The 25,983-nt window shown below is 44.0% G+C and overlaps 2 protein-coding genes across 20 annotated transcripts in view; both read right to left on the bottom strand.

Moving 5' to 3' along the window:
• The window catches only part of LOC140305316 (potassium voltage-gated channel subfamily KQT member 5-like), a 126,372-nt gene extending 110,388 nt beyond the window's left edge, over positions 1 to 15,984 (bottom strand). For 2 of the 3 annotated variants that reach the window (XM_072384121.1, XM_072384120.1), the window contains exon 1: positions 15,465 to 15,984. In XM_072384121.1, the coding sequence (XP_072240222.1) occupies positions 15,465 to 15,805 (341 nt within the window). In that variant the 5' untranslated portion in view covers positions 15,806 to 15,984. The remainder of the gene's footprint in view (positions 1 to 15,464) is intronic. The other variant, XM_072384122.1, reaches the window with a different exon arrangement.
• Positions 15,985 to 23,475: 7,491 nt separating this feature from the next.
• LOC140305303 (regulating synaptic membrane exocytosis protein 1-like) overlaps positions 23,476 to 25,983 on the bottom strand; it is a 91,452-nt gene continuing 88,944 nt past the window's right edge. For all 17 annotated transcript variants that reach the window (XM_072384093.1, XM_072384101.1, XM_072384097.1 and 14 more), the window contains one exon: positions 23,476 to 25,920. In XM_072384093.1, the coding sequence (XP_072240194.1) occupies positions 25,702 to 25,920 (219 nt within the window). In that variant the 3' untranslated portion in view covers positions 23,476 to 25,701. The remainder of the gene's footprint in view (positions 25,921 to 25,983) is intronic.

Here is a 25,983-nt window from a genome sequence, read left to right on the forward strand (position 1 = left end):
ATTACAGTAACAAATTTAAATGAATTAGCCTGCAGTCTTTTGTCTCTTTTTTGCTTTGCCTCCCATTGGAACTTGACCTAATCTGGTAATAGTTTCTTTAGCTTTTAATTCTCTCACTTATACACAGATGAGGAGTGTTTAACATATGTATTTACAGGTTCAAAGCTATGTGTAGAACAAGAGAAGCAAGGGAAACTGACAAAGTTCAGAGAAGCCCTTTGTGTCTGTTGTAATATGTTCCCTTCAGAAGAGGGTTCTCGAAATCAGGAGGAAGTGGTTGAAATCATAAAAGGTGTTGTGTTTGCAGACTTAAGCTTTTAGTCAATCAAGTAGTTAATGCTAATACAAGAGGGAGGTAGATTTTATCAGGTTTTCACACTCCAAGCTTTATCTAGAAGCACTGGTTGGTGTGTAAACATGAGGCGTGTGTTTCCTCATTTTTTCAAATGATGTACAATGATGTACAATAACAGAAAGAAAAGGGAGGAGAGGAGGTGACAAGTGATGTTCAAAGAGGGAAACTGTTGTCACACAGCAGAGGAAAAGTCCATCTTGTATCTGGTAAATCTATTTTTTCAAGACAGCTCAAGATTCTCTGATTAGCTGCAGTAATGCAACAGGAAAAAGGAAGCAGCGATGACACAAAATAGGAAAAAACGTGTCTGCCTCTTGGTCTTCTATGGTTCTGCTCACGTTGTCTGCTGTTCTCTCTTTCAGTTCTTCATTTTACAGACTGTGGTGTTTGCTGGGGGGCACTGAGGGACAGGCTGGCTACACAGCTGTAGTGCTTCCCCTGTGGGTAAGACAGGAAGGTCAGAGGGCCTCTGGCCTGTCACCCACTGCGATGCAGCTCTACCAGGCTCCTGCCAAGCTCGGCGCCAGAAGCGTGGCCGGGCGCCACATCTCCCTGATGTGCTGCTGTTCTCCCACCACAAAACCAGTTTTCAGCTCACCCTGTAAGGCTGGCTGGGCCTGTGCATGGAAGTAGATCAACTGTCCTTGCACAGGACACCCGCCATCCATCAGGGGGTGAGACTGATGTCGTGTCGAACCCCTTTCCCGTCACAACAGAACAGCACAGGGTGGTGCTATTTTTAACCACGTGTCTTTCCTGTGGCATTTCACTTTTGTGGGTCCGTCTGACGTCAGTTAAATTTGTGAAGCCTTTAATGAAACATGACCGATGGTAATGATTTGCAAAATTAAGATTTATCGACTAAACTAGTTGATCCATGTCTAAATATAGCATGGAAGGGCACAGTTTGTGTCAGCCATCGCTAACTGCTGGCCATGGCGGCGCAGCACGCCAAAGAGCACGGCCAGAATGCACTTTCAGGCAGATGCATTTCTTTTTATTCGCCCACTGAAACCCGCTCAAGCTCGAGAAGGCAACATCTGTTACTATGGCAACACAAAAAAGCTCAAAATTGCAGCCTCATTTCTGGGATTGCTCAGATGCTTTAAGAGGCTGTTGGTGCTGCTTACATAATACACTAAAAGGCTGTGTGTGTGTTCTGCTTTAGGTGGCTCTAAAGCACCTCAGCAGTCCAATGATCAGGCTGCCTGTGTGACAATCCACGTCTGATGATCCGCCACACTCCTGCCTCCGCTGTATCAGCATCTGCCGGCATGTTGGCGATTAACACTGCAGTGAAAACCGGCTAAAAGAGAGGACAGGGTCTTGTATTTGTGCTGAAGACCAGCCCCTCAGAGCTCTAACAACGACACTGATGACGGAGACATAAACAGCACTCTCTGGAGAGAGTGATGAAGAGAGGATGAGTGGAGGGAGGCCATGAAGACTCCCGGGAGACGCATGTTCAACACTCAGACAGTACTTACAACAAATGGTATGGGTCAATCTGAAATAATGCTTCTGTAATTCTGAGAGCAGAACGATCTATTTTTAGGAGAAATGACAAGAAATCACTGGCGGTATTTCTGTAAATGTGAAGAGGGGAGCTGAGATACAGCAAGTCGAGCAGTATCTTCACACTAAAAGTGACTCACTCAAAACCTTTCTCATAGAAACTGCAACCTGTTAAATGACTGGTGGGGACAATCGGTGACAGGAACCCTCTCATCACACAGTGAGACTTAAAGGTCAGTGAGGTGGAAAAGTCCTCGTCTGTGAGGTCCAGTCCAGACTGCATAGACCCCTCTGTGGTGATGCAGGTCAGCTGGAAACGCCGGGTGTTGTAAACGTGTTCCTGCAGATCTTTTAAGAGAATCAGTCTCACTTTGACACTAGCGACTAACCTTTGACTGCAGGTTAGAGAAAGGCAGTTTTTCAGAGGAGACCAACCGGTGTAGTTCAAGTAAATGATGCTTCTTTTAGCTGATGCACGATTCTGGAAATGCATGTGCACAAGGCCTCGCTTTATTCACCTCTGACAACAGAGCAAGGGGAACTCCCTCAGAGTAAACTCATGTTTGAAACATGAAACCTGCAGCCGGCAGTCCCCATCAGCTGTGACCGTCCTCAAACAGCCAAAATGATTTGCATCTACAGCACAGTGCAAAATGAGTCACCCCTCATTTCTTCAATTATTCTTCATAAAAACATGTGCAAACGTAATTATTTTATTTACTAAGCAGTTTGAAATATCTGGTCTGAGCTCCTTTATTCTTCAACACAGCCTGAACCCTCTGAGACCAGCTTTCTGTCATTTCCAAGTTTGTCACATGTCAAGTTTTCAGCTAATAGCTCTTTGGGAATCACCTTGTTGCTGCAGAAATCCTATTTTCTGTCTGTCAAACTGTGTTATCTTTGCTGTTATTCATAGATGCAGCTAAAGAAATGGGAACAAATGATGTGTCTTTGTGACAAAGTGCCTAAAGATCCAGTTTAAAATGGCTTCTTTGCTAAGTTGTCTGTTATGTGTCGACTCAACACTGGTTCATCCCTTGAGTTTGGAGCCTTTTTAATGTTTAAATGATTCATAGGTCAGAGTTAAGTGGCTTAACACTGAAAAAAATAAACAGTTACAAGTTACAAGGTTAGTTACAAGGACTGGACTAAAAGTAAGTGAAAAGCAGCCAATTCCCAAAGAAAACCTTTTAAATAACACACACACACACACAGTTCTCAGGTTTTGAAGCTGTGTGAGCTGTATTTGTAAGACTACATCTCTAATTTCATTATAAAACGTAACTCTAAATACATTGAATCTTGATTAAAAATGTGATCGGCTCCTCCTTTGCCAGGCTCCACCCCTCCATCTAGTTTCACAAAATTCGACCTAGTTTTTGCGTCTTGCAAAACTTTGTCTCGACTGTCGTCTTGATGGAGAAACTGTCTGATCAGCAGAAACACAGCAAGTCACAGATTCTCTATTACTGTCCAAAACTCACACCTATGAGCCTAAAAATGCCTTCACTGCATGAATATACACGTATGTTTATGTTTATGTATTTATCAGACGCTTTTATCCAAAGTGACTTACAAATCAAGATATAATAAGCTATACAAAAAGCTAACAACAAGCTATACAAAAAGCTAACAACAAGCTATATAAAAAGCTAACAACAAGCTATACAAAAAGCTAACAACAAGCTATACAAAAAGCTAACAACAAGCTATACAAAAAGCTAACAACAAGCTATATAAAAAGCTAACAACAAGCTATACAAAAAGCTAACAACAAGCTATATAAAAAGCTAACAACAAGCTATACAAAAAGCTAACAACAAGCTATATAAAAAGCTAACAACAAGCTATACAAAATGCTGACATACACACATAAAGGCACACAAAAGGAGAAAATTGTTTCAGGTATATGTGCTTTTTTCTTGTTGAAGTTAGGTTTTCTCAGCAACTCACTGCATTAATCAGCTGTTAGTCGGTTGAAATGAACCTACATATTTGTGACATTGAGGCATGGGTGTGTGTTGTAAGCTGTGGCTGATCCTTATCTCCACTTGTACACATACAAAAGTGGTGCTTGAGCAGCTTTCTGTGCCCAATTGAGCTGCAAGTGAGCATGAAGACAGCAATATAAGTTGCTTAAGATGAAAGAGCTGCAAAACCACCCATCAATTTTATATACCCACTTAATCCAATTCAGGGTTGCAAGGAGATGGAGTCAATCCCAGCTGTTACTGGGCGAGAGGCGGGGGACAGTACACCGTGGACACAGGGCCACACAAAGGCAAACACTTATTCACTCTCACTCTGATTTTATAATCTACACTTAACCTGATGGTGGGAATAAACTGGAGTAACATGCTAACTCCACACAGAGAGGCGTCAGCCGGGATTCGAACTTGGAACCCAGGTGAGGCGACGGTGTGATGCCTTTTGCTCAAAGACAGTAATCAGTTCATATTGTGAATGATTTACATAAATAAGGTAATAAATGATTTCATAGTTAGTAAAGTAATAAACAGAATTTGTTGCTAAAAAACTGTTACAATGTTTGGGCTTGAAATCTAATCAGAGTGAAACATCTGTATCACAAACGATCTTTGTCGTATTGTACGTGCAGCTACGTGAGCGAGTGAGCGCTCCTCCCTGGTACGATCTTTGGCGTATTTTCTACGGTAATGAGAAAACAGCTCATGCACGCGCTAAATGTGCCTTACACGCTTATGACTTGGGAAACTTTCGTCTTTGTGAGTATTCATGTGTTCAGAAAACACTTGGAAGTATTTTGGTTGCTCAAAATGCGATGGAGATGTGATGCGCACGTGATGTTTAAGCTAGGCCAGTTAATTTAAGTTTGGTATTAACACGTGCGTATTATCTAGCAATTTCTTTGACCTTTTCTGTATGTTTCAGTTACAAAACATAAAAAAAAAAAAAAATCTTCAGCTAAATTAATCGTGCCTTGTGTGGAGACCTTTTTTTTTAGCTGTTTAGCTTCACATAGTCGCGTGCTGTGCGGGCAGCATGGACGGTGCTAGCCACCACACCACGTGCAGCCCAAAGTGGAAATGTCAGGCTAAAAGAAGCTACAACTTGCATGCTTTGAAAAGTAGTAAGCAGATTAGAGTATGTATTACACAAACTGCAATGCACACTGGGGATATGAAGCTAAGAAACGTCATGTGTTGTCTGATCAACTTTATTTGTTCCTTATAAGCTAACCTGACAAATTATGAAATACCTCAGAGTCAAGCTGCCTGCAACTTTAGAAAATATGTAATTTTTGTCATTTTGAGCTGCTGAATCGGTGAACTTTCCCCACTGTGGGATTAATTAAAGTGTTTTTTTAATCTTGCATCACTGCTCTGATCAAAGCGCTTCTTTGGCACTGAGGCGCCACAGATCGGTGGCGTTCACAGCATTCTTTCCATTTAGTCACATTTAGACAGCAGGCCTGATGCAAAAAGTCCTGAGATGCTGTAAAAAGATGGACGTATGTTTGAAGCCTGTGTGAATATTATTGGAGGTTTTACAGATGGATTTCTGAGCTGAATATATAACGACACAAAAGGCTCATTATTCCACAGTGAAGGACAAACCTGAACTGGGGCTACAGGAGGAAAAATGGACGGTAAACAATAGCTCAAAATGTAAGACGCAACAGCAGTTGGTTTAAAAGCAGCATCTGTTTAGTTATTCAGATGTCTACTAAACATTTTATTGTGTCTGTCGGTTTCACACGGCCAGGAACACCCAACAAACCAAGCTTTCAGGATGAGCCAGTATCCTTTACAGCAGCCTGTAAATCCACATATTTCGAACAATAAAGTGATATTAAACAAGTGAGAGCAGCGAGTTCATGTCGCCGCTCTGTGTGAGCATTCGCCATGTCAGCTGGGAAGTCTGAGGTAAAGGAAAACTGTCTTTTCCATCATATTTTCCTGCTCCTGAACAGACTTGTAAGGATACAGGCCTGTTAAAGCAGAGGTGAGATGAATGGCAGCACTGTATGTGTGTTTGTGAGCAGGAAGGAGGGCAGGCTGGGACCTCAGGCGCAACGCTGCGTGCACAAAGACTGGCTCAGTGCTGCTGCTGTCGTATGTAGGGAATGGATAAAAATATGCTGTTTGCAGAGGCCGTAGGATGGAGCAGCAGCTGAGGAATTTCAGGGCAAAGCCGGAGCAGGATATATACCTTTGAATTGCTGAAGATAAAAGCTTCCCTCTGGTTATCTGAACCGGGTTCATTGCTCGTTTTTATTAAAATTTCTATCACTGAGCATCGCTATGAAAGAAGTTCTGTCAGTTTTCAGGTGTGTGTTAACACGATGCCAAGGAGGAAAGACATCAGCAATGATCTTAGAGAAGCTGCCCATCAGTCTGGGAAGGCCATTTCCAGACTATCTGGAGTCCATCATTCTACAGAGAGAAAGATTATTCACAAGTGGAAAACATTCAGGACAGCTGTCAATCTTCCCAGGAGTGGACGTCCCAGCAAGTTCACCCCAAGGTGAAGAAGCCCAGAGCTACATCTCAGACTCTACAGGCCTCAGTTAGCATGTTAAAGGTTAAAGGTCACCCCAAGGTGAAAAAGCCCAGAGCTACATTTCAGACTCTACAGGCCTCAGTTAGCATGTTAAAGGTTAAAGGTCATGACAGCACAGTTAGAAAAAGACTGAACAAGGATGGCTTGTTTGGAAGGGCTGCAGGAGAAAGCCTCTTCTCTCTAAAAAGAACATGGCAGCACAGCTTAGGTTTGCAAAGCTGCATCTGAACAAAGCCCAAGACTTCTGGAACAATGTCCTTTGGACAGACCAGAGCAAAGTGGAGATGTTTGGTCCTAATGCACAGCAGCACGTTTGGAGGAAACCAAACACAGCATATCAGCACAAACACCTCATACCAGCTGTCAAGCACGGTGGTGGAGGGCTGATGATCTGGGCTGGTTCTGCAGCCACAGGACCTGGGCACCTTGCAGTCATTGAGTCCACCATGAACTCCTCTGGATACCAAAGTATTCTAGAGTCAGATGTGAGGCCATCTGTCCCACAGCTAAAGCTGGGCTGAAACTGGCTCATCAACAGGACAAAGATCCCAAACACAGCAGCAGATCTACAGCAGAATGTGGGAAAAAGGAAAGAATCAAGGTGTTGCAATGGTCCAGTCAGAGTCCAGACCTCAGCCTGACTGAAATGCTGTGGTGGGACCTTAAGAGAGCTGTGCAGAAACCAATGCTGCAAACCTCAATGAGCTGAAGCAGCGCTGGAGAGAAGAGGGCCGAGATTCCTCCAGAACCATGAGAGAGACTGATAACGTCCCACAGGAAACCATCACTGCAGCTCACTGCTGCTGAAGCTGCTGGATCAGGGGTTCACTTAGTTTTACTCACTGCTGCTGAAGCTGCTGGATCAGGGGTTCACTTAGTTTTACTCACTGCTGCTGAAGCTGCTGGATCAGGGATTCACTTAGTTTTACTCACTGCTGCTGAAGCTGCTGGATCAGGGGTTCACTTAGTTTTACTCACTGCTGCTGAAGCTGCTGAATCAGGGGTTCACTTAGTTTTACTCACTGCTGCTGAAGCTGCTGGATCAGGGGTTCACTTAGTTTTACTCACTGCTGCTGAAGCTGCTGGATCAGGGATTCACTTAGTTTTACTCACTGCTGCTGAAGCTGCTGGATCAGGGGTTCACTTAGTTTTACTCACTGCTGCTGAAGCTGCTGGATCAGGGGTTCACTTAGTTTTACTCACTGCTGCTGAAGCTGCTGGATCAGGGATTCACTTAGTTTTACTCACTGCTGCTGAAGCTGCTGGATCAGGGGTTCACTTAGTTTTACTCACTGCTGCTGAAGCTGCTGGATCAGGGGTTCACTTAGTTTTACACTCACTGCTGCTGCAAGCTGTTGGATCAGGGGTTCACTTAGTTTTACTCACTGCTGCTGAAGCTGCTGGATCAGGGGTTCACTTAGTTTTACACTCACTGCTGCTGCAAGCTGCTGGATCAGGGGTTCACTTAGTTTTACTCACTGCTGCTGAAGCTGCTGGATCAGGGGTTCACTTAGTTTTACACTCACTGCTGCTGCAAGCTGTTGGATCAGGGGTTCACTTAGTTTCTCACTCACTGCTGCTGCAAGCTGCTGGATCAGGGGGTTCACTTAGTTTCTCACTCACTGCTGCTGAAGCTGCTGGATCAGGGGTTCACTTAGTTTCTCACTCACTGCTGCTGAAGCTGCTGGATCAGGGGTTCACTTAGTTTTACACACTGCTGCTGAAGCTGCTGGATCAGGGGTTCACTTAGTTTTACTCACTGCTGCTGAAGCTGCTGCTGAAGCTGCTGGATCAGGGGGTTCACTTAGTTTAGACAGAAGTTTTTGCTACTTTTTTAAATAAATAATGACACGGTGAAATGTGTAATTTGTTATTGTTCTTCTGAGCTTTCATTTATGTTATTTAAAGCTGTTTATTTTCAGATTATCTTCTATATCCTGACACTTCTAATTGAAAGAAGCACTCTGCTGTTTTCAAACATTCTTCTCACAGATAGAGGATTTGAGCTGGAACATAGAGGTGAGATTTCCCTTTAGCATCAGAGTAATGATAAAGTGCTTTGTGTCAAACACAGGATTCGACTGACCTGTTCCTAATCTGTCAGCTCAGACGAGGCAGAGAAGGAAAAGAGCTTTTTTTAATCTTATGGCTTCTTCAAAGCAGTGGGTGATGAAATTGAACTTTTGTAAGTTATCAAAGCAACACTCTGGCTGTTGGAGCACAACAGCTGGCTGAATTAGCAACGAACACACGGGTCCTCAAGAGGAAACCACACAAACAACTGTAAGAAATGTTTAATCAGAATAAATCATCAGCACTTTGATAATATTAGATACAGCTGATAAAACACAGTGTATGTTTAGAATGATTCTGAGGAAAATGAAATGTGCTGTGACATAAACCGACACAATAACTTATTTAAAACACACATAAATTATACAACTGCACATAATTATCTGAGGACACGCTCACACCTGAGCTGAGTCATCATTTGGGCTGGCCTGGACTTTATTCTGCACATACGGCACCGAGAAGAGAGATTAGTTAGATCTTCCTTTAACTTCAGACTATAATTCTGTTGCTATGAGCAAAAATGATTAAGTTCTGCTGGGAACACATGGGCCCGGAGTTGTTTTGATGGTTCTCACCTACCCAAACATTTAGTGAGAAGTGGACGAGATAAAAATCTGAAGTAAATTCTGACAGAATTAAACATGTTTCCTATTAAATAAAAGCTCCTCCACACTGAAGCCAGCATTACCCCCAATGCACTGGTCAGTGTGGTGGCAGATGATTGTGATTGTAGAGGAAAAGCCCAAAGAAGTGCTGTCAGGGCCGTGTGAATAAAACAATAAAAACACATTCGCTGTGGAGCAGAACCTGGACAAAGTAAAAAAACACAGGGCTGTATAATAGAGAACCATCTGGCTCAAAGAAGCCAGACAAAGCTCACTGATGGCAGCGGGACCTGGACCCCACGTCCAAAAGCCGCATTTGGACAGAGTTCTAAGAACTATTCACCTCTAATTTAGTTCTAAGAACTGTTCACCTCTAATTTAGATCTAAGAACTGTTCACCTCTAATTTAGATCTAAGAACTGTTCACCTCTAATTTAGTTCGAAGAACTGTTCACCTCTAATTTAGTTCTAAGAACTGTTCACCTCTAATTTAGATCTAAGAACTGTTCACCTCTAATTTAGTTCGAAGAACTGTTCACCTCTAATTTAGATCTAAGAACTGTTCACCTCTAATTTAGATCTAAGAACTGTTCACCTCTAATTTAGATCTAAGAACTGTTCACCTCTAATTTAGATCTAAGAACTGTTCACCTCTAATTTAGATCTAAGAACTGTTCACCTCTAATTTAGTTCTAAAAACTGTTCACCTCTAATTTAGTTCTAAAAACTGTTCACCCCTAATTTAGTTCGAAGAACTGTTCACCTCTAATTTAGTTCGAAGAACTGTTCACCTCTAATTTAGTTCGAAGAACTGTTCACCTCTAATTTAGTTCGAAGAACTGTTCACCTCTAATTTAGTTCGAAGAACTGTTCACCTCTAATTTAGTTCGAAGAACTGTTCACCTCTAATTTAGATCTAAGAACTGTTCACCTCTAATTTAGATCTAAGAACTGTTCACCTCTAATTTAGATCTAAGAACTGTTCACCTCTAATTTAGTTATAAGAACTGTTCACCTCTAATTTAGTTAGAAGAACTGTTCACCTCTAATTTAGTTAGAAGAACTGTTCACCTCTAATTTAGTTAGAAGAACTGTTCACCTCTAATTTAGTTAGAAGAACTGTTCACCTCTAATTTAGTTAGAAGAACTGTTCACCTCTAATTTAGTTAGAAGAACTGTTCACCTCTAATTTAGTTAGAAGAACTGTTCACCTCTAATTTAGTTAGAAGAACTGTTCACCTCTAATTTAGTTAGAAGAACTGTTCACCTCTAATTTAGTTAGAAGAACTGTTCACCTCTAATTTAGTTAGAAGAACTGTTCACCTCTAATTTAGTTAGAAGAACTGTTCACCTCTAATTTAGTTAGAAGAACTGTTCACCTCTAATTTAGTTAGAAGAACTGTTCACCTCTAATTTAGTTAGAAGAACTGTTCACCTCTAATTTAGTTAGAAGAACTGTTCACCTCTAATTTAGTTAGAAGAACTGTTCACCTCTAATTTAGTTAGAACTGTTCACCTCTAATTTAGTTAGAAGAACTGTTCACCTCTAATTTAGTTAGAAGAACTGTTCACCTCTAATTTAGATCTAAGAACTGTTCACCTCTAATTTAGATCTAAGAACTGTTCACCTCTAATTTAGATCTAAGAACTGTTCACCTCTAATTTAGATCTAAGAACTGTTCACCTCTAATTTAGATCTAAGAACTGTTCACCTCTAATTTAGATCTAAGAACTGTTCACCTCTAATTTAGATCTAAGAACTGTTCACCTCTAATTTAGATCTAAGAACTGTTCACCTCTAATTTAGATCTAAGAACTGTTCACCTCTAATTTAGATCTAAGAACTGTTCACCTCTAATTTAGATCTAAGAACTGTTCACCTCTAATTTAGTTATAAGAACTGTTCACCTCTAATTTAGTTCGAAGAACTGTTCACCTCTAATTTAGATCTAAGAACTGTTCACCTCTAATTTAGATCTAAGAACTGTTCACCTCTAATTTAGATCTAAGAACTGTTCACCTCTAATTTAGATCTAAGAACTGTTCACCTCTAATTTAGATCTAAGAACTGTTCACCTCTAATTTAGTTCGAAGAACTGTTCACCTCTAATTTAGTTCGAAGAACTGTTCACCTCTAATTTAGTTCGAAGAACTGTTCACCTCTAATTTAGTTCGAAGAACTGTTCACCTCTAATTTAGATCGAAGAACTGTTCACCTCTAATTTAGATCTAAGAACTGTTCACCTCTAATTTAGTTCGAAGAACTGTTCACCTCTAATTTAGTTCGAAGAACTGTTCACCTCTAATTTAGTTCGAAGAACTGTTCACCTCTAATTTAGTTCGAAGAACTGTCCTTCCCCAGGGGAACCGTTTCATTTTGCATTCACACATGAGTCGGGGACCTCGACAGGGACTGATGTGACGCCGCCGTCTGCGACAGACGTGTTACTTTAGCGCCACTCAGCAACAAAACAGAACCCGGGAAAAGTAAGGAGAGAAGGAAACAACAGCACCAAGAAGCTAACATGGAGAGCGAGGAGGCCACCGTGTTCATGGTCTGCATGGCGGTGATATTAATCATGGACGATCACATCAGGCGTCTAAGATGGAGGCTGGAAGAGCGCACAGCTAGAGTCAGGAGACGGAGAATCCAGCAGCGGGCGATACTTCTTCGTTTCATGGAGGAAAGAAGGAGAGCAGAGCGCCGCAGACAAAGGAGACGAAGTTTAACTTATTAAACAGGCGCCGGTTGGGTCCGTGTCGTATGAGGAAACATTTCAGACAAGGGGCGGAGCTACCAGCCACCAAACACCTACGTCATATGTGTTGCTATGGAAACCAGAAAAGACCTCTGAGAAGGAGCTAAAATGGTTCCAGGAACTGGTTCTAGGGCCGTGGTCCCTAGAAAAAACGGCCCTATTCCTGAAAAGGTTCCAGGAACTGCAGAAGGTTCCTACAGAGGGAATGAGCCTAATGGAAAACTGAGCAGGAACCACTCGAGGGACATGAGAAAGAGCTCGGTGTTCAGATCCAACCCTCATTATAAAACATTCGATCGGCTCAAAATCTGGAAGGAGACCAAATTTAGCCTCATCCATCTCGACTTCCAGTGTTATGTGATCCTCTCCGACGCTACGTTAGCTGGTGTTGATGAAGTCACTGAATCATCATCTAATGAGCCAGAAAAAGAACCAATGGTTCCCTAAACCTAACCAAGTAGTTTCAATGCCCAAACCAAACGGGGACTGTAAGGAAAGTGAAGTCGGGTTGAACAGGATGTGAGTTTAACTCCTGCACGCCCTCCAGGTGACCGTTTTACTAAATGCTGCCAGAGCCGACGTAAAGGTCCAAGCGTTGCATGAAGTCCGATAACGATGGCCGAGAGGTCACAGAGGTTTAGTGGGACAGGGAAAACTTACAGACTGTTAGGCAGGATGCCCTGGAAATCCAGGCATTCTGCATTCAAACGACATACAGCAGCACGGTGAAGTGTTCTGGTAAACATCTGAAGAGGGTTCCAAAGGGTTTTTAAGTGAAGAGCAGTCAGTGTCTCGCCTGCAGCCGGCAGCGCTTCAGACGTTGCCTGCTAACAGCTAACAGAGCTAACGGCTGACAGAGCTAACGGCTAACAGAGCTAACGGCTAACAGAGCTAACGGCTACTGAGAGTGAGGGCTTCAGTTTTCACATCTAAAACAACTCAAACCTGAGATATTTCAGCCATGTTGTGGATTCTAAACTGACCAGATCAGGTTATACATCACATGCAGAGCGCTCCGCAGCTAAGAAAACGTACTTAAATCCAACTTCTTCCATAAGTTTAGTGCGTTTACACGCTGCACTTTGTGGACCGTTTCCCAGGTCATGCTCATTTAATCTGTCTGAGACGTTTCTGACGCTCAACAAAAGCAGCGAGAGCAAATCAAAAGATCTCGAGGACGGCTGCAGGGTAACTCTGGTTCTTCTCAGTCATGTAGCATTAAAGAAAACCTCACCTTTAAGCTAAATGATAGATCCCACCAACATTAATCTGACAACAGCAGTACTTTTACTTCTTCTATCTTTTCTGCTGAGGCTTTTAAAGCAAGTATCTCAGATTTTTACTGTTTTTTCAGACTGATTCTGTCTTTAACTCTGAAACTAAACCAGGCTGCAGAATCTCAGTCGCTGCTCTCCTGCAACCTGCCGTTAAAAGCCACCCGAGTGTTTTACTGGAGGAAAGCAAACGCATCTCACCTGTGAAGCATGCAATGAATGCAAAGGTAGAGAAAGCCTCGAGTTTAACAGGCATCCAGATAACATGCAAATATAGTTTCTTCATTTTCACACAATCAAGCTTTGTTTCTTCCTGATTGACTGCAACAATCACCCTTTTTGCATAACACAATAAATAATTACACATCATTTATGGAAACATTTGGCTTAGGCCTAATGAAATATTAAGGTCGTGTTTTCAATTTCAACCATAAAAGAGAGAAAATTGCCCCATTGTCAACTGAAATGATGGAATGTACTATTTGCTTCAGGCTTATTTTAATGAGATGAACAACCAGCCTTCACCGAGGGACCCCAACACATGAGTTATGATGGAAGACGTTTCTTTAAAAGCAAAGCAGAGGATGCTGAAGGTGTGAAAGGTGCTCTGAGCCAGTCTGCTTTGAGCTTCAGTTAATATTCTTCTTCTGTTTTAAATGTGAACCACAGGTGATGAGCAGAAATAACATTTTCAGGGATTAAAAACTGAAGGCGCTCGACTGCAACGACCAGTGCGACTTTCAGCACCACTAACCATCAGAGCCGCAGTCATCACAGAGCAGGGGAGGCGGAAGAGGCCTGAGCGAGAGCTCGGTTCCTCTCCAGCTCAGGCTCACAGCCACAGGAATGAAAGAGAATCATTCAGCGACTTCACAGCCGCCCGGCCATGCATTCCTAATGCTCCTGAGCGCTGAGGAGTCTGCCTTCAAAGATCCCCGTGGGCGTGCGTGAGTCAACACTTTCATAAGATGTGCTCATTTGCATTTTTGAGTCAACCTTTTAGAAAAACAGCATGGTGGACAAAAAGGAAATCCACTAAGTTCTGACCTCGATAAACGAAGAGGACTCCAAGAACCGGGCTGAACCGACGGCTGAAACCTCTTGGAAGTGTTCAGGGTGCTCCAGAAAATGCAGAAAACGCTACTTTTTTTTTTATTTCTTCAGAAAAAGCACCAAAAACGCGTCTCAAAATAACCTGGAATGATGAGCAGGTGCCAGGAAATCAACATTTCTACTTTTGTGTTAAAATGATCCCCAGCAGCATCCGTACCTATGCTGTCTGCTCAGGGAAATCCTCTCTGTTATGTCTTTAAGCATTCCGTGTGTTTACTGGGTTTCTTGTTTCGAGTCAAATCAGCATCAACGGCAACATCTGCAGCAGGAAATATGCAAATCTGACAGAGATGATTTCATTATCTCGGACTTAAACTGCAGCTGTCAGAGAAACAAACTCCAATCAGCTTCATCCATATGGAGCAGGCTCCTCTGACTGTACCCCTGAGGTCCAACACAGACATGAACCAAACAACACGGACCAGCACCACCAGCTCAGTTTGATCAGAGTTTTATCAATAATGTGAATTTCAAATGCACGTTTTTTCCTTTCAGGACAAACTCGAATCACATCCGATATGATATGATGAGCTTAATCTAGCAAAGCTTATTTCAAACTGCAGATATCTGGCATGACTGGGCCTTTAGTCTGAGGCAGGAAGTTTAGGAGCAGGAATGACCGTCTCACCGGCCCCTGGCAGCACTGATGACAATCTGACAAAGCTGCTTTAAAAATAAAAGTGATGAGTTTCACGAGCAGCGTGAGATCAAACAGCTGTCCTCCTCTTTTGGTGGCCCCTCCCCCGAAGACAAACACACCCACTCACAGAAAAGATGGTGCCCTACAGTCGGCATGTGCCATAACTTCCTTCCTCTCAGAAACAGTTATGATCCCTAAACAAGTCGCACGCGGGAAACCAAGTGTGGCAGACAGGGGCCAAAGATGTTGGGCCCTCAGGACAAAACTTCTCCGCTGAGGACCTCTGAGAAAACGCGCTCATGTTTAGCACAACACGTGCATATTTTAGCGAAACATTCAGGCAGTGGTGAACGGAGCCCTGCACGCGGGAGCACGCAGAAAAGCCTGCTGCCTCTGAAGAGGAGCTGCCGCTAACCATCAGAATGAAAGTGATGTGTGAAAGTCTTAAAGACTGAAAAAGCTTCCGTTGCTCCGGCACCAAACAAGCCCGCGCTCCTGATGCGTGCCCTGGAGGCGCGCCTGCTGTGCCCATCAACAGGTGTGCAGCTGCGGAACTGACCCGACATGCAAATGAGGAGATTAACTTACACAAACGCGTGGTAGATGAACGCCCAGGCTCTGGGTCTCTCCAGCACGTTGTACAGGTAGTTCTGAAGCCGCCGGTAGCGCACGTTTCTCCGGCCGCTGTGCGCGCTGTATATGAGCGGCTTCCCCAGGAGGCTGAGCCGGGCCCCTTGCTTCCCCGACAGGCTGTCCGACCCGCCGGCACCTGCGGTGCTGTTCGGTGACAGCAGACCGTCACCCGCGTTGTTCATCATCTTTCGCCCGGACTCCACATCCTTCAAGCCGTAGTCTTCGGTTCGATGCCCCGGCGACGTCCTCATCCAGAGCCCGGTGCCGCCTTCTTCTCCGCTGTGGTTCCGGGGCATGGCATCACCAAAGCCGGCAGCAAGTGCGCGGAGGTGTCCACAAGCATGCGTGTCCTCTTCCCTGGACAAGCACACATTCACATGTGCGACACACAGTCTACAAAGCGCGGAGCTGCGAGTGAGCGCTGTGCCATGCGCGCTGTTAGCCGTCACACTCTGACCGCCCTCTTTCCTCTTGCATCAACCTCCCATTTACACAACTGCTGCGGCGCGTAACTGTACCCACACAGTCCCTCTTGTCCGTGATGGTGATAAAATAAGTTTAGTGCCAGCGAGTGGAAAGCAGGGGAGACGCTAGATTTCAGCGCAGGCTCAGTTTGCTCTGCGCGTCGCCGCCTGTTGCTTCAGATGTGCGCATCAGCGCCCGTGCTGAGCGACTTTATCTGCGGAACCAGATCTTATCCTCACACCGTTAGAGTAACAGCCGTAGCCTGCGCGAGCTGCCGTGTTTTCCGGGGGAAAGTCGCGCCGGAGCAAATCAACCGTCATTCGTCATGAAATTTAATTTCCCGAAAAAGTTCCAAATTATGACATATTTCGGAAAAGCCTATCAGGTGACATGGATCCAGATGGATTTTCCACTTGCTGGGTTGGAGAATGAACCGCAAAGGAAACCGAACATCTGCAGAAATTATTAGTGTATTTAACTCGGGCGACTCATAAATGTTCTGTGCGTCTGATTATAGTGAAGATTTGATTTAATCCGATCAAATTTGCGGCTGTAAAATGAGTCATTCTTCCAGTGAAGTTTACCGTCACGCCTTCTGTTGTTTACCTCTCCTGTTCAGTGATTATTAACTGAAAGGCTGATTTTCAGCGCGCACGGGAAACAACGACTGAATGGGCTGGAAATAGCTTCTCTTTACTTTGTTTTACAGCAGCTGAAGTGAAAGTGGTTGAAAAACAAGTTGTCAGTTGTGCCTCGAGCGTGAACTTCCTCCTTGGAGACGCACAGCTCACACTCACGACACTTCAGACTGTTTTGGTGGTGTTCTCCTCCAGCTGCCTCTCTCTGCCCCTCACATGCACACTGCTGGCAGAATCCCACGTGTACGCGCCCTGTCGCTCACACGCAGGACTTCATTTAGAGAAGGACGTGCACTTTCATGTGTCTTCCATGTAAAGTGCACGCGTTGTGAGCTTAATCTACTCTGTCTTCCTACAAATTTCCGCCATCTACTGGTGGCTGCAGCAGCAGGCAACCCATCCACACTCGGCTTTTAATGCAAATCCTTCTCCTCTCAAGTCGAAAAACGGACTCCCAGGGAGCTGATAGTTTGTATTTTTCTCCCATTTTCAGATTTCCTGCCATAAACTCATGCTGTGCAGCTGCATAATGTTGTCGTGACTCTAAAATATAGCGAGGATCTCAATGGTTTCATAGAAATAATCATAGAAACAGTCAATAGAAAGAATCAGAAGACATTTTTACAGCATAAATCTGTCATTTCCTTCATTAGTTTGAGCCTTTAACTGACAGACACAAATACTTTACTGCATTTAGAAATAAAGACAAATGCAGAGTTTGATGCAGCAACACACTCAGTAAAAGTTGTTCTGGAGCCATGTTTCCCTTTACTTTGTTTTTAATGACACTTTTTAATGCTTTGGGAACTGAGGACACTGATTGTTGCAGTTTTTCAGAGGAATCTGTGTCCATTCCTGCTGAATCCCAGATTCCAGCTGCTCAGCAGTCCCTGGTTGCTGTTGCCTGGTTCTCCTCTTCATGATGCTCCAACATCTGCAGCAGGAGACAGATGTGGACTGCAGGCAGGCAGCCGAGCTCACACACTCTGAGTGTATGAAGCTGCTGGAAGTCCTGCAGAATGAGGTCTGGCATCGTCCTGCTGAAATAACCACGGACCTCCTGGGAAAAGACGGCACCTTGATGGCAGCATCTGTCTCTCCAGAACTCCAACATCCAGCTGTGCATCAGTGGTACCTTCACCCAGATGAAGCCCTCCATGCCATGGACTCTGCTGCAGCCCCAGACCATCACAGACGCTGGCTTTAAACCTTCCTCTGAGAACAGCTGGATGCTCTTTCTCATCAGTTTTTCCCAGAAGCAGCTGAAACGTGGACTCATCTGCCCACAGAACACGTGTCCACTGTCTTTCTGTCCCTCTGAGATGAGCTGGAGTCCAGAGAACTGGGCCGTGGTTCTGCTCAGAGCTGATATATGGCTTCCTCCTGGTGTGATGCAGCTTCAGCTCACATTTCTGGATGCAGCCGTGGACTGTGTTGAGTGGAAATGCTTCTCCCAGCTCCTCCTGAGCCCATGTGGCTGTATGGATCATGGTGGCCTGACGGTTTCTCCTGCAGTGCTGCCTGAGGGCTCCGAGCTCATCCAACAGGGCTTTCTGTCCTTGGCCTTTCCACACTGAGATTTCCCCTGAATCTGTTCACATTATTCTACTCTGTAGATGCTGAAAGACCAAAGTTCTTTACAGTCTGACTCTGAGAAATATTTCCTGAACTTATTGATGATTCTCTGATGGAGTTTGGCACAAAGTGGTGAGCCACGACCCATCCTGAACCTTTGGTGGAAGCTGCTTTTACACCCAACCCTGACACCCTCACCTGTCAGCAGGTAACCTGCTGAATGTCACCTGGAATGCTGTTACTTGTACCTGTTTCTCTTTCCTACTCTTCCAACATGTTATTGGTGTATTGCTGCATCAAATTCCAGATTTGTTTTTTATTTTCTAAACACAAAAAGGTTGAGTGAAGACACTGAAAGTAACAAAGTCTTCGGTGTTTTCAGCTCAGAAGGTAAAATTCAGCTCACATCCTCTTCTTTTCATCCTCTTTTGTTTTTCTTTGAGAACATCTTCATGGTTTATGTTAAGTTAACTTTGTAATGTTTGTCCTGCACTTCCAGTCATGGTTTCTCTTCCCACTGATTCATGACCTTTGACCTGATTAGATAGATTCATCTTTTTCCAGCGAGCAACATGGAAATTTTATTGTGGCCTCTGACTTGTGTGAGCCGAGCTCCACTTTTCCACGATGGTCTGTAACCATGTTTTGCACGAGGAGGCTGTGACCCCTCGTGCTGTGACTGAGGGAACCGGGCAGGCCCGGGGGCCCGGCTGGCATTGTGAGGGTGGTGGGAGGATTAGTGGAGATTGCCTGCAGATGTTGTTTTCGGGGGGCGCTCTGCTTATTTAACGAGGGGAACATAAATCTCCCAAGCCCTCTGCTGCACTGTACCGTATGTGAGGTCACACATGAGGCCGCGCTGGTTCGACTTCCTCTCTGGGCCGGAGCGCGGCAGCAGGAAGAGAGTTCTGAGGATGTACTGTAACAGCTCAGTTTTATCAACAAATACCACTTCAGAAGATCCTGTGACTTGTTTAAAAGATTGTAAATGACATGTTTTGCTCTATATGTCATCATCTTCAAAACTTCTTTGGCATATTTCCTATTTTGTTGCATAACACTGGATTTTTTGTTGTTATGCACCGACACAAAGCTGAAATTAGAAGAAAAAATCTAACTAAAAGCCTGAAAAGCACTGCTTGTGTGTATATATGCATTCATTGCTTTTGCTTGGAGCCAAATTCAGTTCCCCAAACAGGTCAGAGAGATTCCCCTGGTGCTGAGTTTCCATCATCACCTACAAAAATCTTTCCTTTTTCAAAGAAGAAGAAGAAGAAGAAGAAACTCATCTGACCAGTCACCGATTTAAATGACTCTACTCACCAGCTTTTTCTGGTCTGATATAAAGTCCCAGATATTCCCGGGGATTAAAATGAAAGGAGCTCTTCCACCACAGTTCTTCTTCTCCTCCTTTTGGTTTGTTCCCTGTTCGAACTACTGCTTCCTCTACTGAACTACAACTCGTCTCCACCGCCGCCCTCTGGTGACATCATCACTTCAAACATGTCAGATTTCTCTTCTGCAGCTTTTCAAACGGAAACCCTCCCTCACACATACTGCTAAAACAACACTTGAGCAGTTTAAGAGGAAACGTTTGAAGGTCTTAAAACGGTCCAGTCAAAGGCCAGATATGAGCATCTGTTGCACGGCTTAAAGATTTCTGTACGCCAACAGAAGCCACCCAGCGTGAAGGAGCTGGAGCTGCTCTGTCCTGAAGAAGAAACAGAAATAAAGTGAACAAATGCACAAAACTCAGAGAAAGGCTGCAGCTGCAATGAGTCTGTGGAGGATTGTCATAAACTCATGCTGTGCAGCTGCATAATGTTGTCGTGACTCTAAAATATAGTGAGGATCTCAATGGTTTCATAGAAATAATCATAGAAAGAGTCAATAGAAAGAATCAGAAGACATTTTTACAGCATAAATCTGTCATTTCCTTCATTAGTTTGAGCCTTTAACTGACACAAATACTTTACTGCATTTAGAAATAAAGACAAATGCAGAGTTTGATGCAGCAACACACTCAGTAAAAGTTGTTCTGGAGCCATGTTTCCCTTTACTTTGTTTTTAATGACTCTTTTTAATGGTTTTGGGAACTGATTGTTGCAGTTTTTCAGAGGAATCTGAGTCCATTCCTGCTGAATCCCAGATTCCAGCTGCTCAGCAGTCCCTGGTTGTTGTTGTCTGGTTCTCTTCTTCATGATGCTCCAACATCTGCAGCAGGAGACAGATGTGGACTGCAGGCAGGCAGCCGAGCTCACACACTCTGTGTGTCTGAAGCTGCTGGAAGTCCTGCAGAATGAGGTCTGGCATCGTCCTGCTGAAATAACCACGGACCTCCCGGGAAAAGACGGCACCTTGATGGCAGCATCTGTCTCTCCAGAACTCCAACATCCAGCTGTGCATCAGTGGTACCTTCACCCAGATGAAGCCCTCCATGCCATGGACTCTGCTGCAGCCCCAGACCATCACAGACGCTGGCTTTAAACCTTCCTCTGAGAACAGCTGGATGCTCTTTCTCAGCAGTTTTTCCCAGAAGCAGCTGAAACGTGGACTCATCTGCCCACAGAACACCTGTCCACTGTCTTTCTGTCCATCTGAGATGAGCTGGAGTCCAGAGAACTGGGCCGTGGTTCTGCTCAGAGCTTTATAATTTTTTTATAATAACTATAATATAACTTTATAATACCTATGCAACCTATTGGTTTGTCTCTTTGTGATGCAGATAATGATTTTGTGTCAGATTAAATGTTTTAATTAGAATTTTCTCATGAATTTCTGCAGCATGATTGGTGTTGATTGACCAGGCCACTGGGGCTCAGTCCTCTGCAGCTTCTGCTTTTACAGGAAGACGTGAAACATGTGGCCAGCTGTTTCATGGGAGCTTCAGGGGCTCATTTATTCTGATAAACTATCCAATACAGAGTAAGCAGGATTAACTAAGGGCGGGATGAAAGAGGAAGTGACCAAAAAAAGGAACTCGAGAAGCTGAGATGTTCACTGTAATATTCTTTAATGTCTGTTTTATTTTGTATCAGGTAACGACGGTTTGATCCCATCAGGACGAGTTCCGTGTTGTGATCGGCATGAAAGTTGTTTTTATGAGAATGTTTCCCCCTTTTTAAAAAGTAAAGCTGACTTTAGTGATTAAAATCTTTCTCCATTCTGAAGAAAACCATTCTCTGAACGCACAATAGCTGAATGGTGGTGATGCAACTCGTGTTGTGCCGAAAATAAAAGAAGTGCTGACATTAAGACAAGTAAAAAAACAGAGTGTGCTGGCTTTATTTCAACGTCTCTCACGAGGTCAGAAGGCTGCAGCTGCAGTTTTAACTGATCACAGACTCTATGGATGGGTGGTGTGTCACCACTTCCTCCAATTGCACCAAAGTGAGGCCAAAACAAAGTTGGTGATGTCATTCACAGCGAGTCTGTGCAGTAGTGAACAGAGGAGAGACATGGAGGTTCTGCTTCCTGTTCAGACCACAGCCCTGAACCTCACGCAGGCTACAACCAGCAGATATTCTGCTAAAGATAACTTAGACTCAGAAGAAGTGCTCTGAAGTAAAGCGACCAATACCACAGATTAGAAATACTCTTATTTTTCATCTTTTTAATTTGTTTGGGTGATGCTGGAAAGTGAATTTATCTGGACATAAAAAACCTTAAAATAAGGAAAATACAACCTCAGATGAACAAAAACTCCTGACATATTACACTGTCATTATTTTTTAAATTGAGACAAAATGAAGAAGTGGTGCGTGAAAAACTAAGTGAACCCTTACTGCTTCCACAATCATTTAGAGTGTAAGTAGCAGCCAGCTGCTGCTGATCAATGCTCTGATTAACTGATCATCAGTCAGTGTGAGCAACTCTATAAAAGCAGGAGTTCTGTCAGTTTAACACGATGCCAAGGAGGAAAGACATCAGCAATGATCTTAGAGAAGCAGCTGCTGCTGCCCATCAATCTGAGAAGGGTTATAAGGCCATTTCCAAACTATCTGGAGTCCATCATTCTACAGAGAGAAAGATTATTCACAAGTGGAAAACATTCAGGACAGCTGTCAATCTTCCCAGGAGTGGACGTCCCAGCAAGTTCACCCCAAGGTGAAGAAGCCCAGAGCTACATCTCAGACTACAGGCCTCAGTTAGCATGTTAAAGGTCAAAGGTCATGACAGCACAGTTAGAAAAAGACTGAACAAGGATGGCTTGTTTGGAAGGGCTGCAGGAGAAAGCCTCTTCTCTCTAAAAAGAACATGGCAGCACAGCTTAGGTTTGCAAAGCTGCATCTGAACAAAGCTCAAGACTTCTGGAACAATGTCCTTTGGACAGACCAGAGCAAAGTGGAGATGTTTGGTCCTAATGCACAGCAGCACGTTTGGAGGAAACCAAACACAGCATATCAGCACAAACACCTCATACCAGCTGTCAAGCACGGTGGTGGAGGGCTGATGATCTGGGCTGGTTCTGCAGCCACAGGACCTGGGCACCTTGCAGTCATTGAGTCCACCATGAACTCCTCTGGATACCAAAGTATTCTAGAGTCAAATGTGAGGCCATCTGTCCCACAGCTAAAGCTGGGCTGAAACTGGCTCATCAACAGGACAAAGATCCCAAACACAGCAGCAGATCTACAGCAGAATGTGTGAAAAAGAGAAGAATCAAGGTGCTGCAATGGTCCAGTCAGAGTCCAGACCTCAGCCTGACTGAAATGCTGTGGTGGGACCTTAAGAGAGCTGTGCAGAAACCAATGCTGCAAACCTCAATGAGCTGAAGCAACGCTGGAGAGAAGAGGGCCGAGATTCCTCCAGAACCATGAGAGAGACTGATAACGTCCCACAGGAAACCATCACTGCAGCTCACTGCTGCTGAAGCTGCTGGATCAGGGGTTCACTTAGTTTTACACTCACTGCTGCTGAAGCTGCTGGATCAGGGGTTCACTTAGTTTTACTCACTGCTGCTGAAGCTGCTGGATCAGGGGTTCACTTAGTTTTACTCACTGCTGCTGAAGCTGCTGGATCAGGGGTTCACTTAGTTTTACTCACTGCTGCTGAAGCTGCTGGATCAGGGGTTCACTTAGTTTTTCACACTCTGCTTCTGTGTTTTGTCTCGGTTTTAGTTTAATAAATGACAGCTATATATAATTTGTTGTTGTTTAAAACCAGATTATCTTTTATTACGTCCTGATATGAAAAACTCACATTAACGTATTAGATTTAAACATAAATTCCATGTATGAGGGTGAGAAAATAACTCGACTTCAGGAACACGCTGTCATTTTCCCACACATTCTTTTTTATTTGTAAATAATAAAAATGAACTTTTTTTTATATATATTTATATATATAAAACATACACGTCATTTGAGCCACATCTGTTATACAAACAAGAACTTTTGCAGTGAATGCTTTACTCTTCTCTAATTTTCTTGTTGTTTCGGTGGAACACAGAAGTTTGTAAACAATCAGTGATTTTTTTTCTCCTATTAATACTGACAAAGAAAGAAAAAGAAAGGAAAAACCAATTTCACCGGACGATGGAAAGAAAACGTGTGTGAAGTGGGTTTAAAGTGTTCAGACTGTTGAGCAGTGGGGCGTGTGTTCGTGACCCGGCGCCTCGTGCCGTCCCACCGCGTGGTCCCTAATCACGTGCAGACTTGGCCCCTTTTGCGTTGATGGACTGTAGAGTATTTACACTTTATGATTGTTGGTGTAACTTAACAGCTCTTGTGTTAGCATATCGTTATGTTGGATCCGTCCGTCTTTTCAGCCCCTTGGAGGTATACTATGATGTGGAATAGCAGTAAGAAGGGCTGTGAGGTCTGCTCAGTACAGTACGTCTCCCAGGAGAGACATCAGCGTAATCTCGGGGTTCAGTTTGAGACACATTCAGCACCGGACTGAGGGACGTGGAACAGCTGAGTTCAAATGTCTTTGCGTTATGGGGAATGGCTTCTTGGTTTTTATCTCTTTAATATTCAAGTACGAGCAAACTGTACAACTGCATGCAACATACAAGCGGCCCTACAGTATGTGGAACTAACACGCATCTAGTTCTGTATCTTTATTTTTTCTGTATCGGTTTTGTTTTACAAAAATGTGCATGCAGCTTGGAGCAGGGTCCAAAGTCATGCTGGCCCCGCCCCCTCGCGCAGTGGGAGGAGTCCGCAGGCCGAACGGAGGATGAGCGTTGGCGTCCCGACTGTCACGCTCGCAGAGACGCGCGCGCGCGCGTCGGGACGAGGAACTGAAGTGAACCAGTGACGGGATAGTTGCTTTTTTTTCCTTTTTTTTTATAACTAAGCGTTTGTTGTATTTTTCTTTCAAAAAGTTAAACTTTTTGTTGTAAAAAAAATCAAGCTCTTGTGCTTGTGTTTATATTAAAAAAAGTCAAACCAAGGTTTGGATAAAAACCTTAAACGTGCTGGGGTTGAGGGAAGGAAGGCACTCCCTCGAAAAAGTGAAAAATTAGACGGTCCTATGGGTGCTGATCAAAGTTTGACTTTTTTCTTGATTTATTTAGTTTTCTACAGTGACACCGTACCCTTGTGACATTTCAAAGTGACATAAACTCGATTTATTGGTCAACCTCCTGGGAGGCCTAATATACATCTATACAAAGACAGCTGGCCTGCATGTCGGCCAGTAGTGGAACAAGTAAAACTCTAATCTCACCGTCAAGTGAAAAAATCTAAGATGTATCATCACCAGTCCCCCTGCAGAACACTCGCAGACATTTAATCGATTCGATGTCCTTTTTAAATCTCCTTTTTTAAAGTTTTTTTTCTCTCCATGCACACACCAGACTAACAACATCATCATGAGCATTTTACGCACCGTAAAAACATTTTGTGCCTGGACTAACGAAGGGAAAGAAACAAAGCAAACATGTTTAAAAGAGCCTGGCGTCGGAGCAGCCGTGGTAAACATGTTGAAAAGAGGATCCTTCGACAGAGAGTGATGTGGCTCCAGAGTTTAGGCACCAGAAGAAGGCCCTGTGCTTCCAGACTGAATTCCCATGCGGGACCACCCTGCCCGGGGATAAGAGTGCCAGCAGTCTGTTGGGCTTCTGGAGGAGGCCACAGTGGAGAGGACTGCGCCACCTGCAGGCGTGGAGGGGATTACCTCGCTCTCTCGAGGCCTTACATTCCGATGCTTACATACATTTCTTTGCTAAGTTGATTCAGTTAAAAACCACCCTGCTTCGTTTTTGATTCGCTGACACCTTTTTTAGTGTCATTTTCCAGCTGGAGAGCAGCTGCCTGTCGACAGCTCCGCCTCCTCAGCACACACACAGAAAAACGAGGACATTTTTCTTTGAATGGGAATGAAACACTGAAACGTGACGCTCCCTACGAGAGACAAAAATAACCGCGGCAGGAGTGATTGTCAGATTTCAACAAAGCTTTCTCGTTGTGACTGTTTCTGATTGTTGTTGCTCTACATTTCCGCCGCTTGATTCTGTTTCCTGTGTTTTTTTTTCTTTCCGCAGGCGGTGCAGAGCGGTTGGTCCACTAGGATCGGACACCAGGCGGTCCGGACGAGCTGTCGAGGGATGACTGAGAGGCTCTCCTCGTCAGGGAGGTGAGTGTCGGATCCACCAAGGAGGACGGAGGGAACAACTTGTACCAGCCGATGACTGTGCTCGATAAGTCCAGCTCCTCCAACAGGATTTGTGCAACTCCCATGAAGCTTTTATGGTCCATGCGGCCATAGTCTCCCCAGACGATTACCTGAAGGAAAATGATTTATTTGGTGAAGACGCACTGCTCTTTCATGTGAATCTTTGTGATGAT

Source organism: Leuresthes tenuis, unplaced genomic scaffold (assembly GCF_036924035.1).
Source record: "Leuresthes tenuis unplaced genomic scaffold, fLeuTen1.0.hap1 SCAF_4, whole genome shotgun sequence".
Lineage (NCBI taxonomy): Eukaryota > Metazoa > Chordata > Actinopteri > Atheriniformes > Atherinopsidae > Leuresthes > Leuresthes tenuis.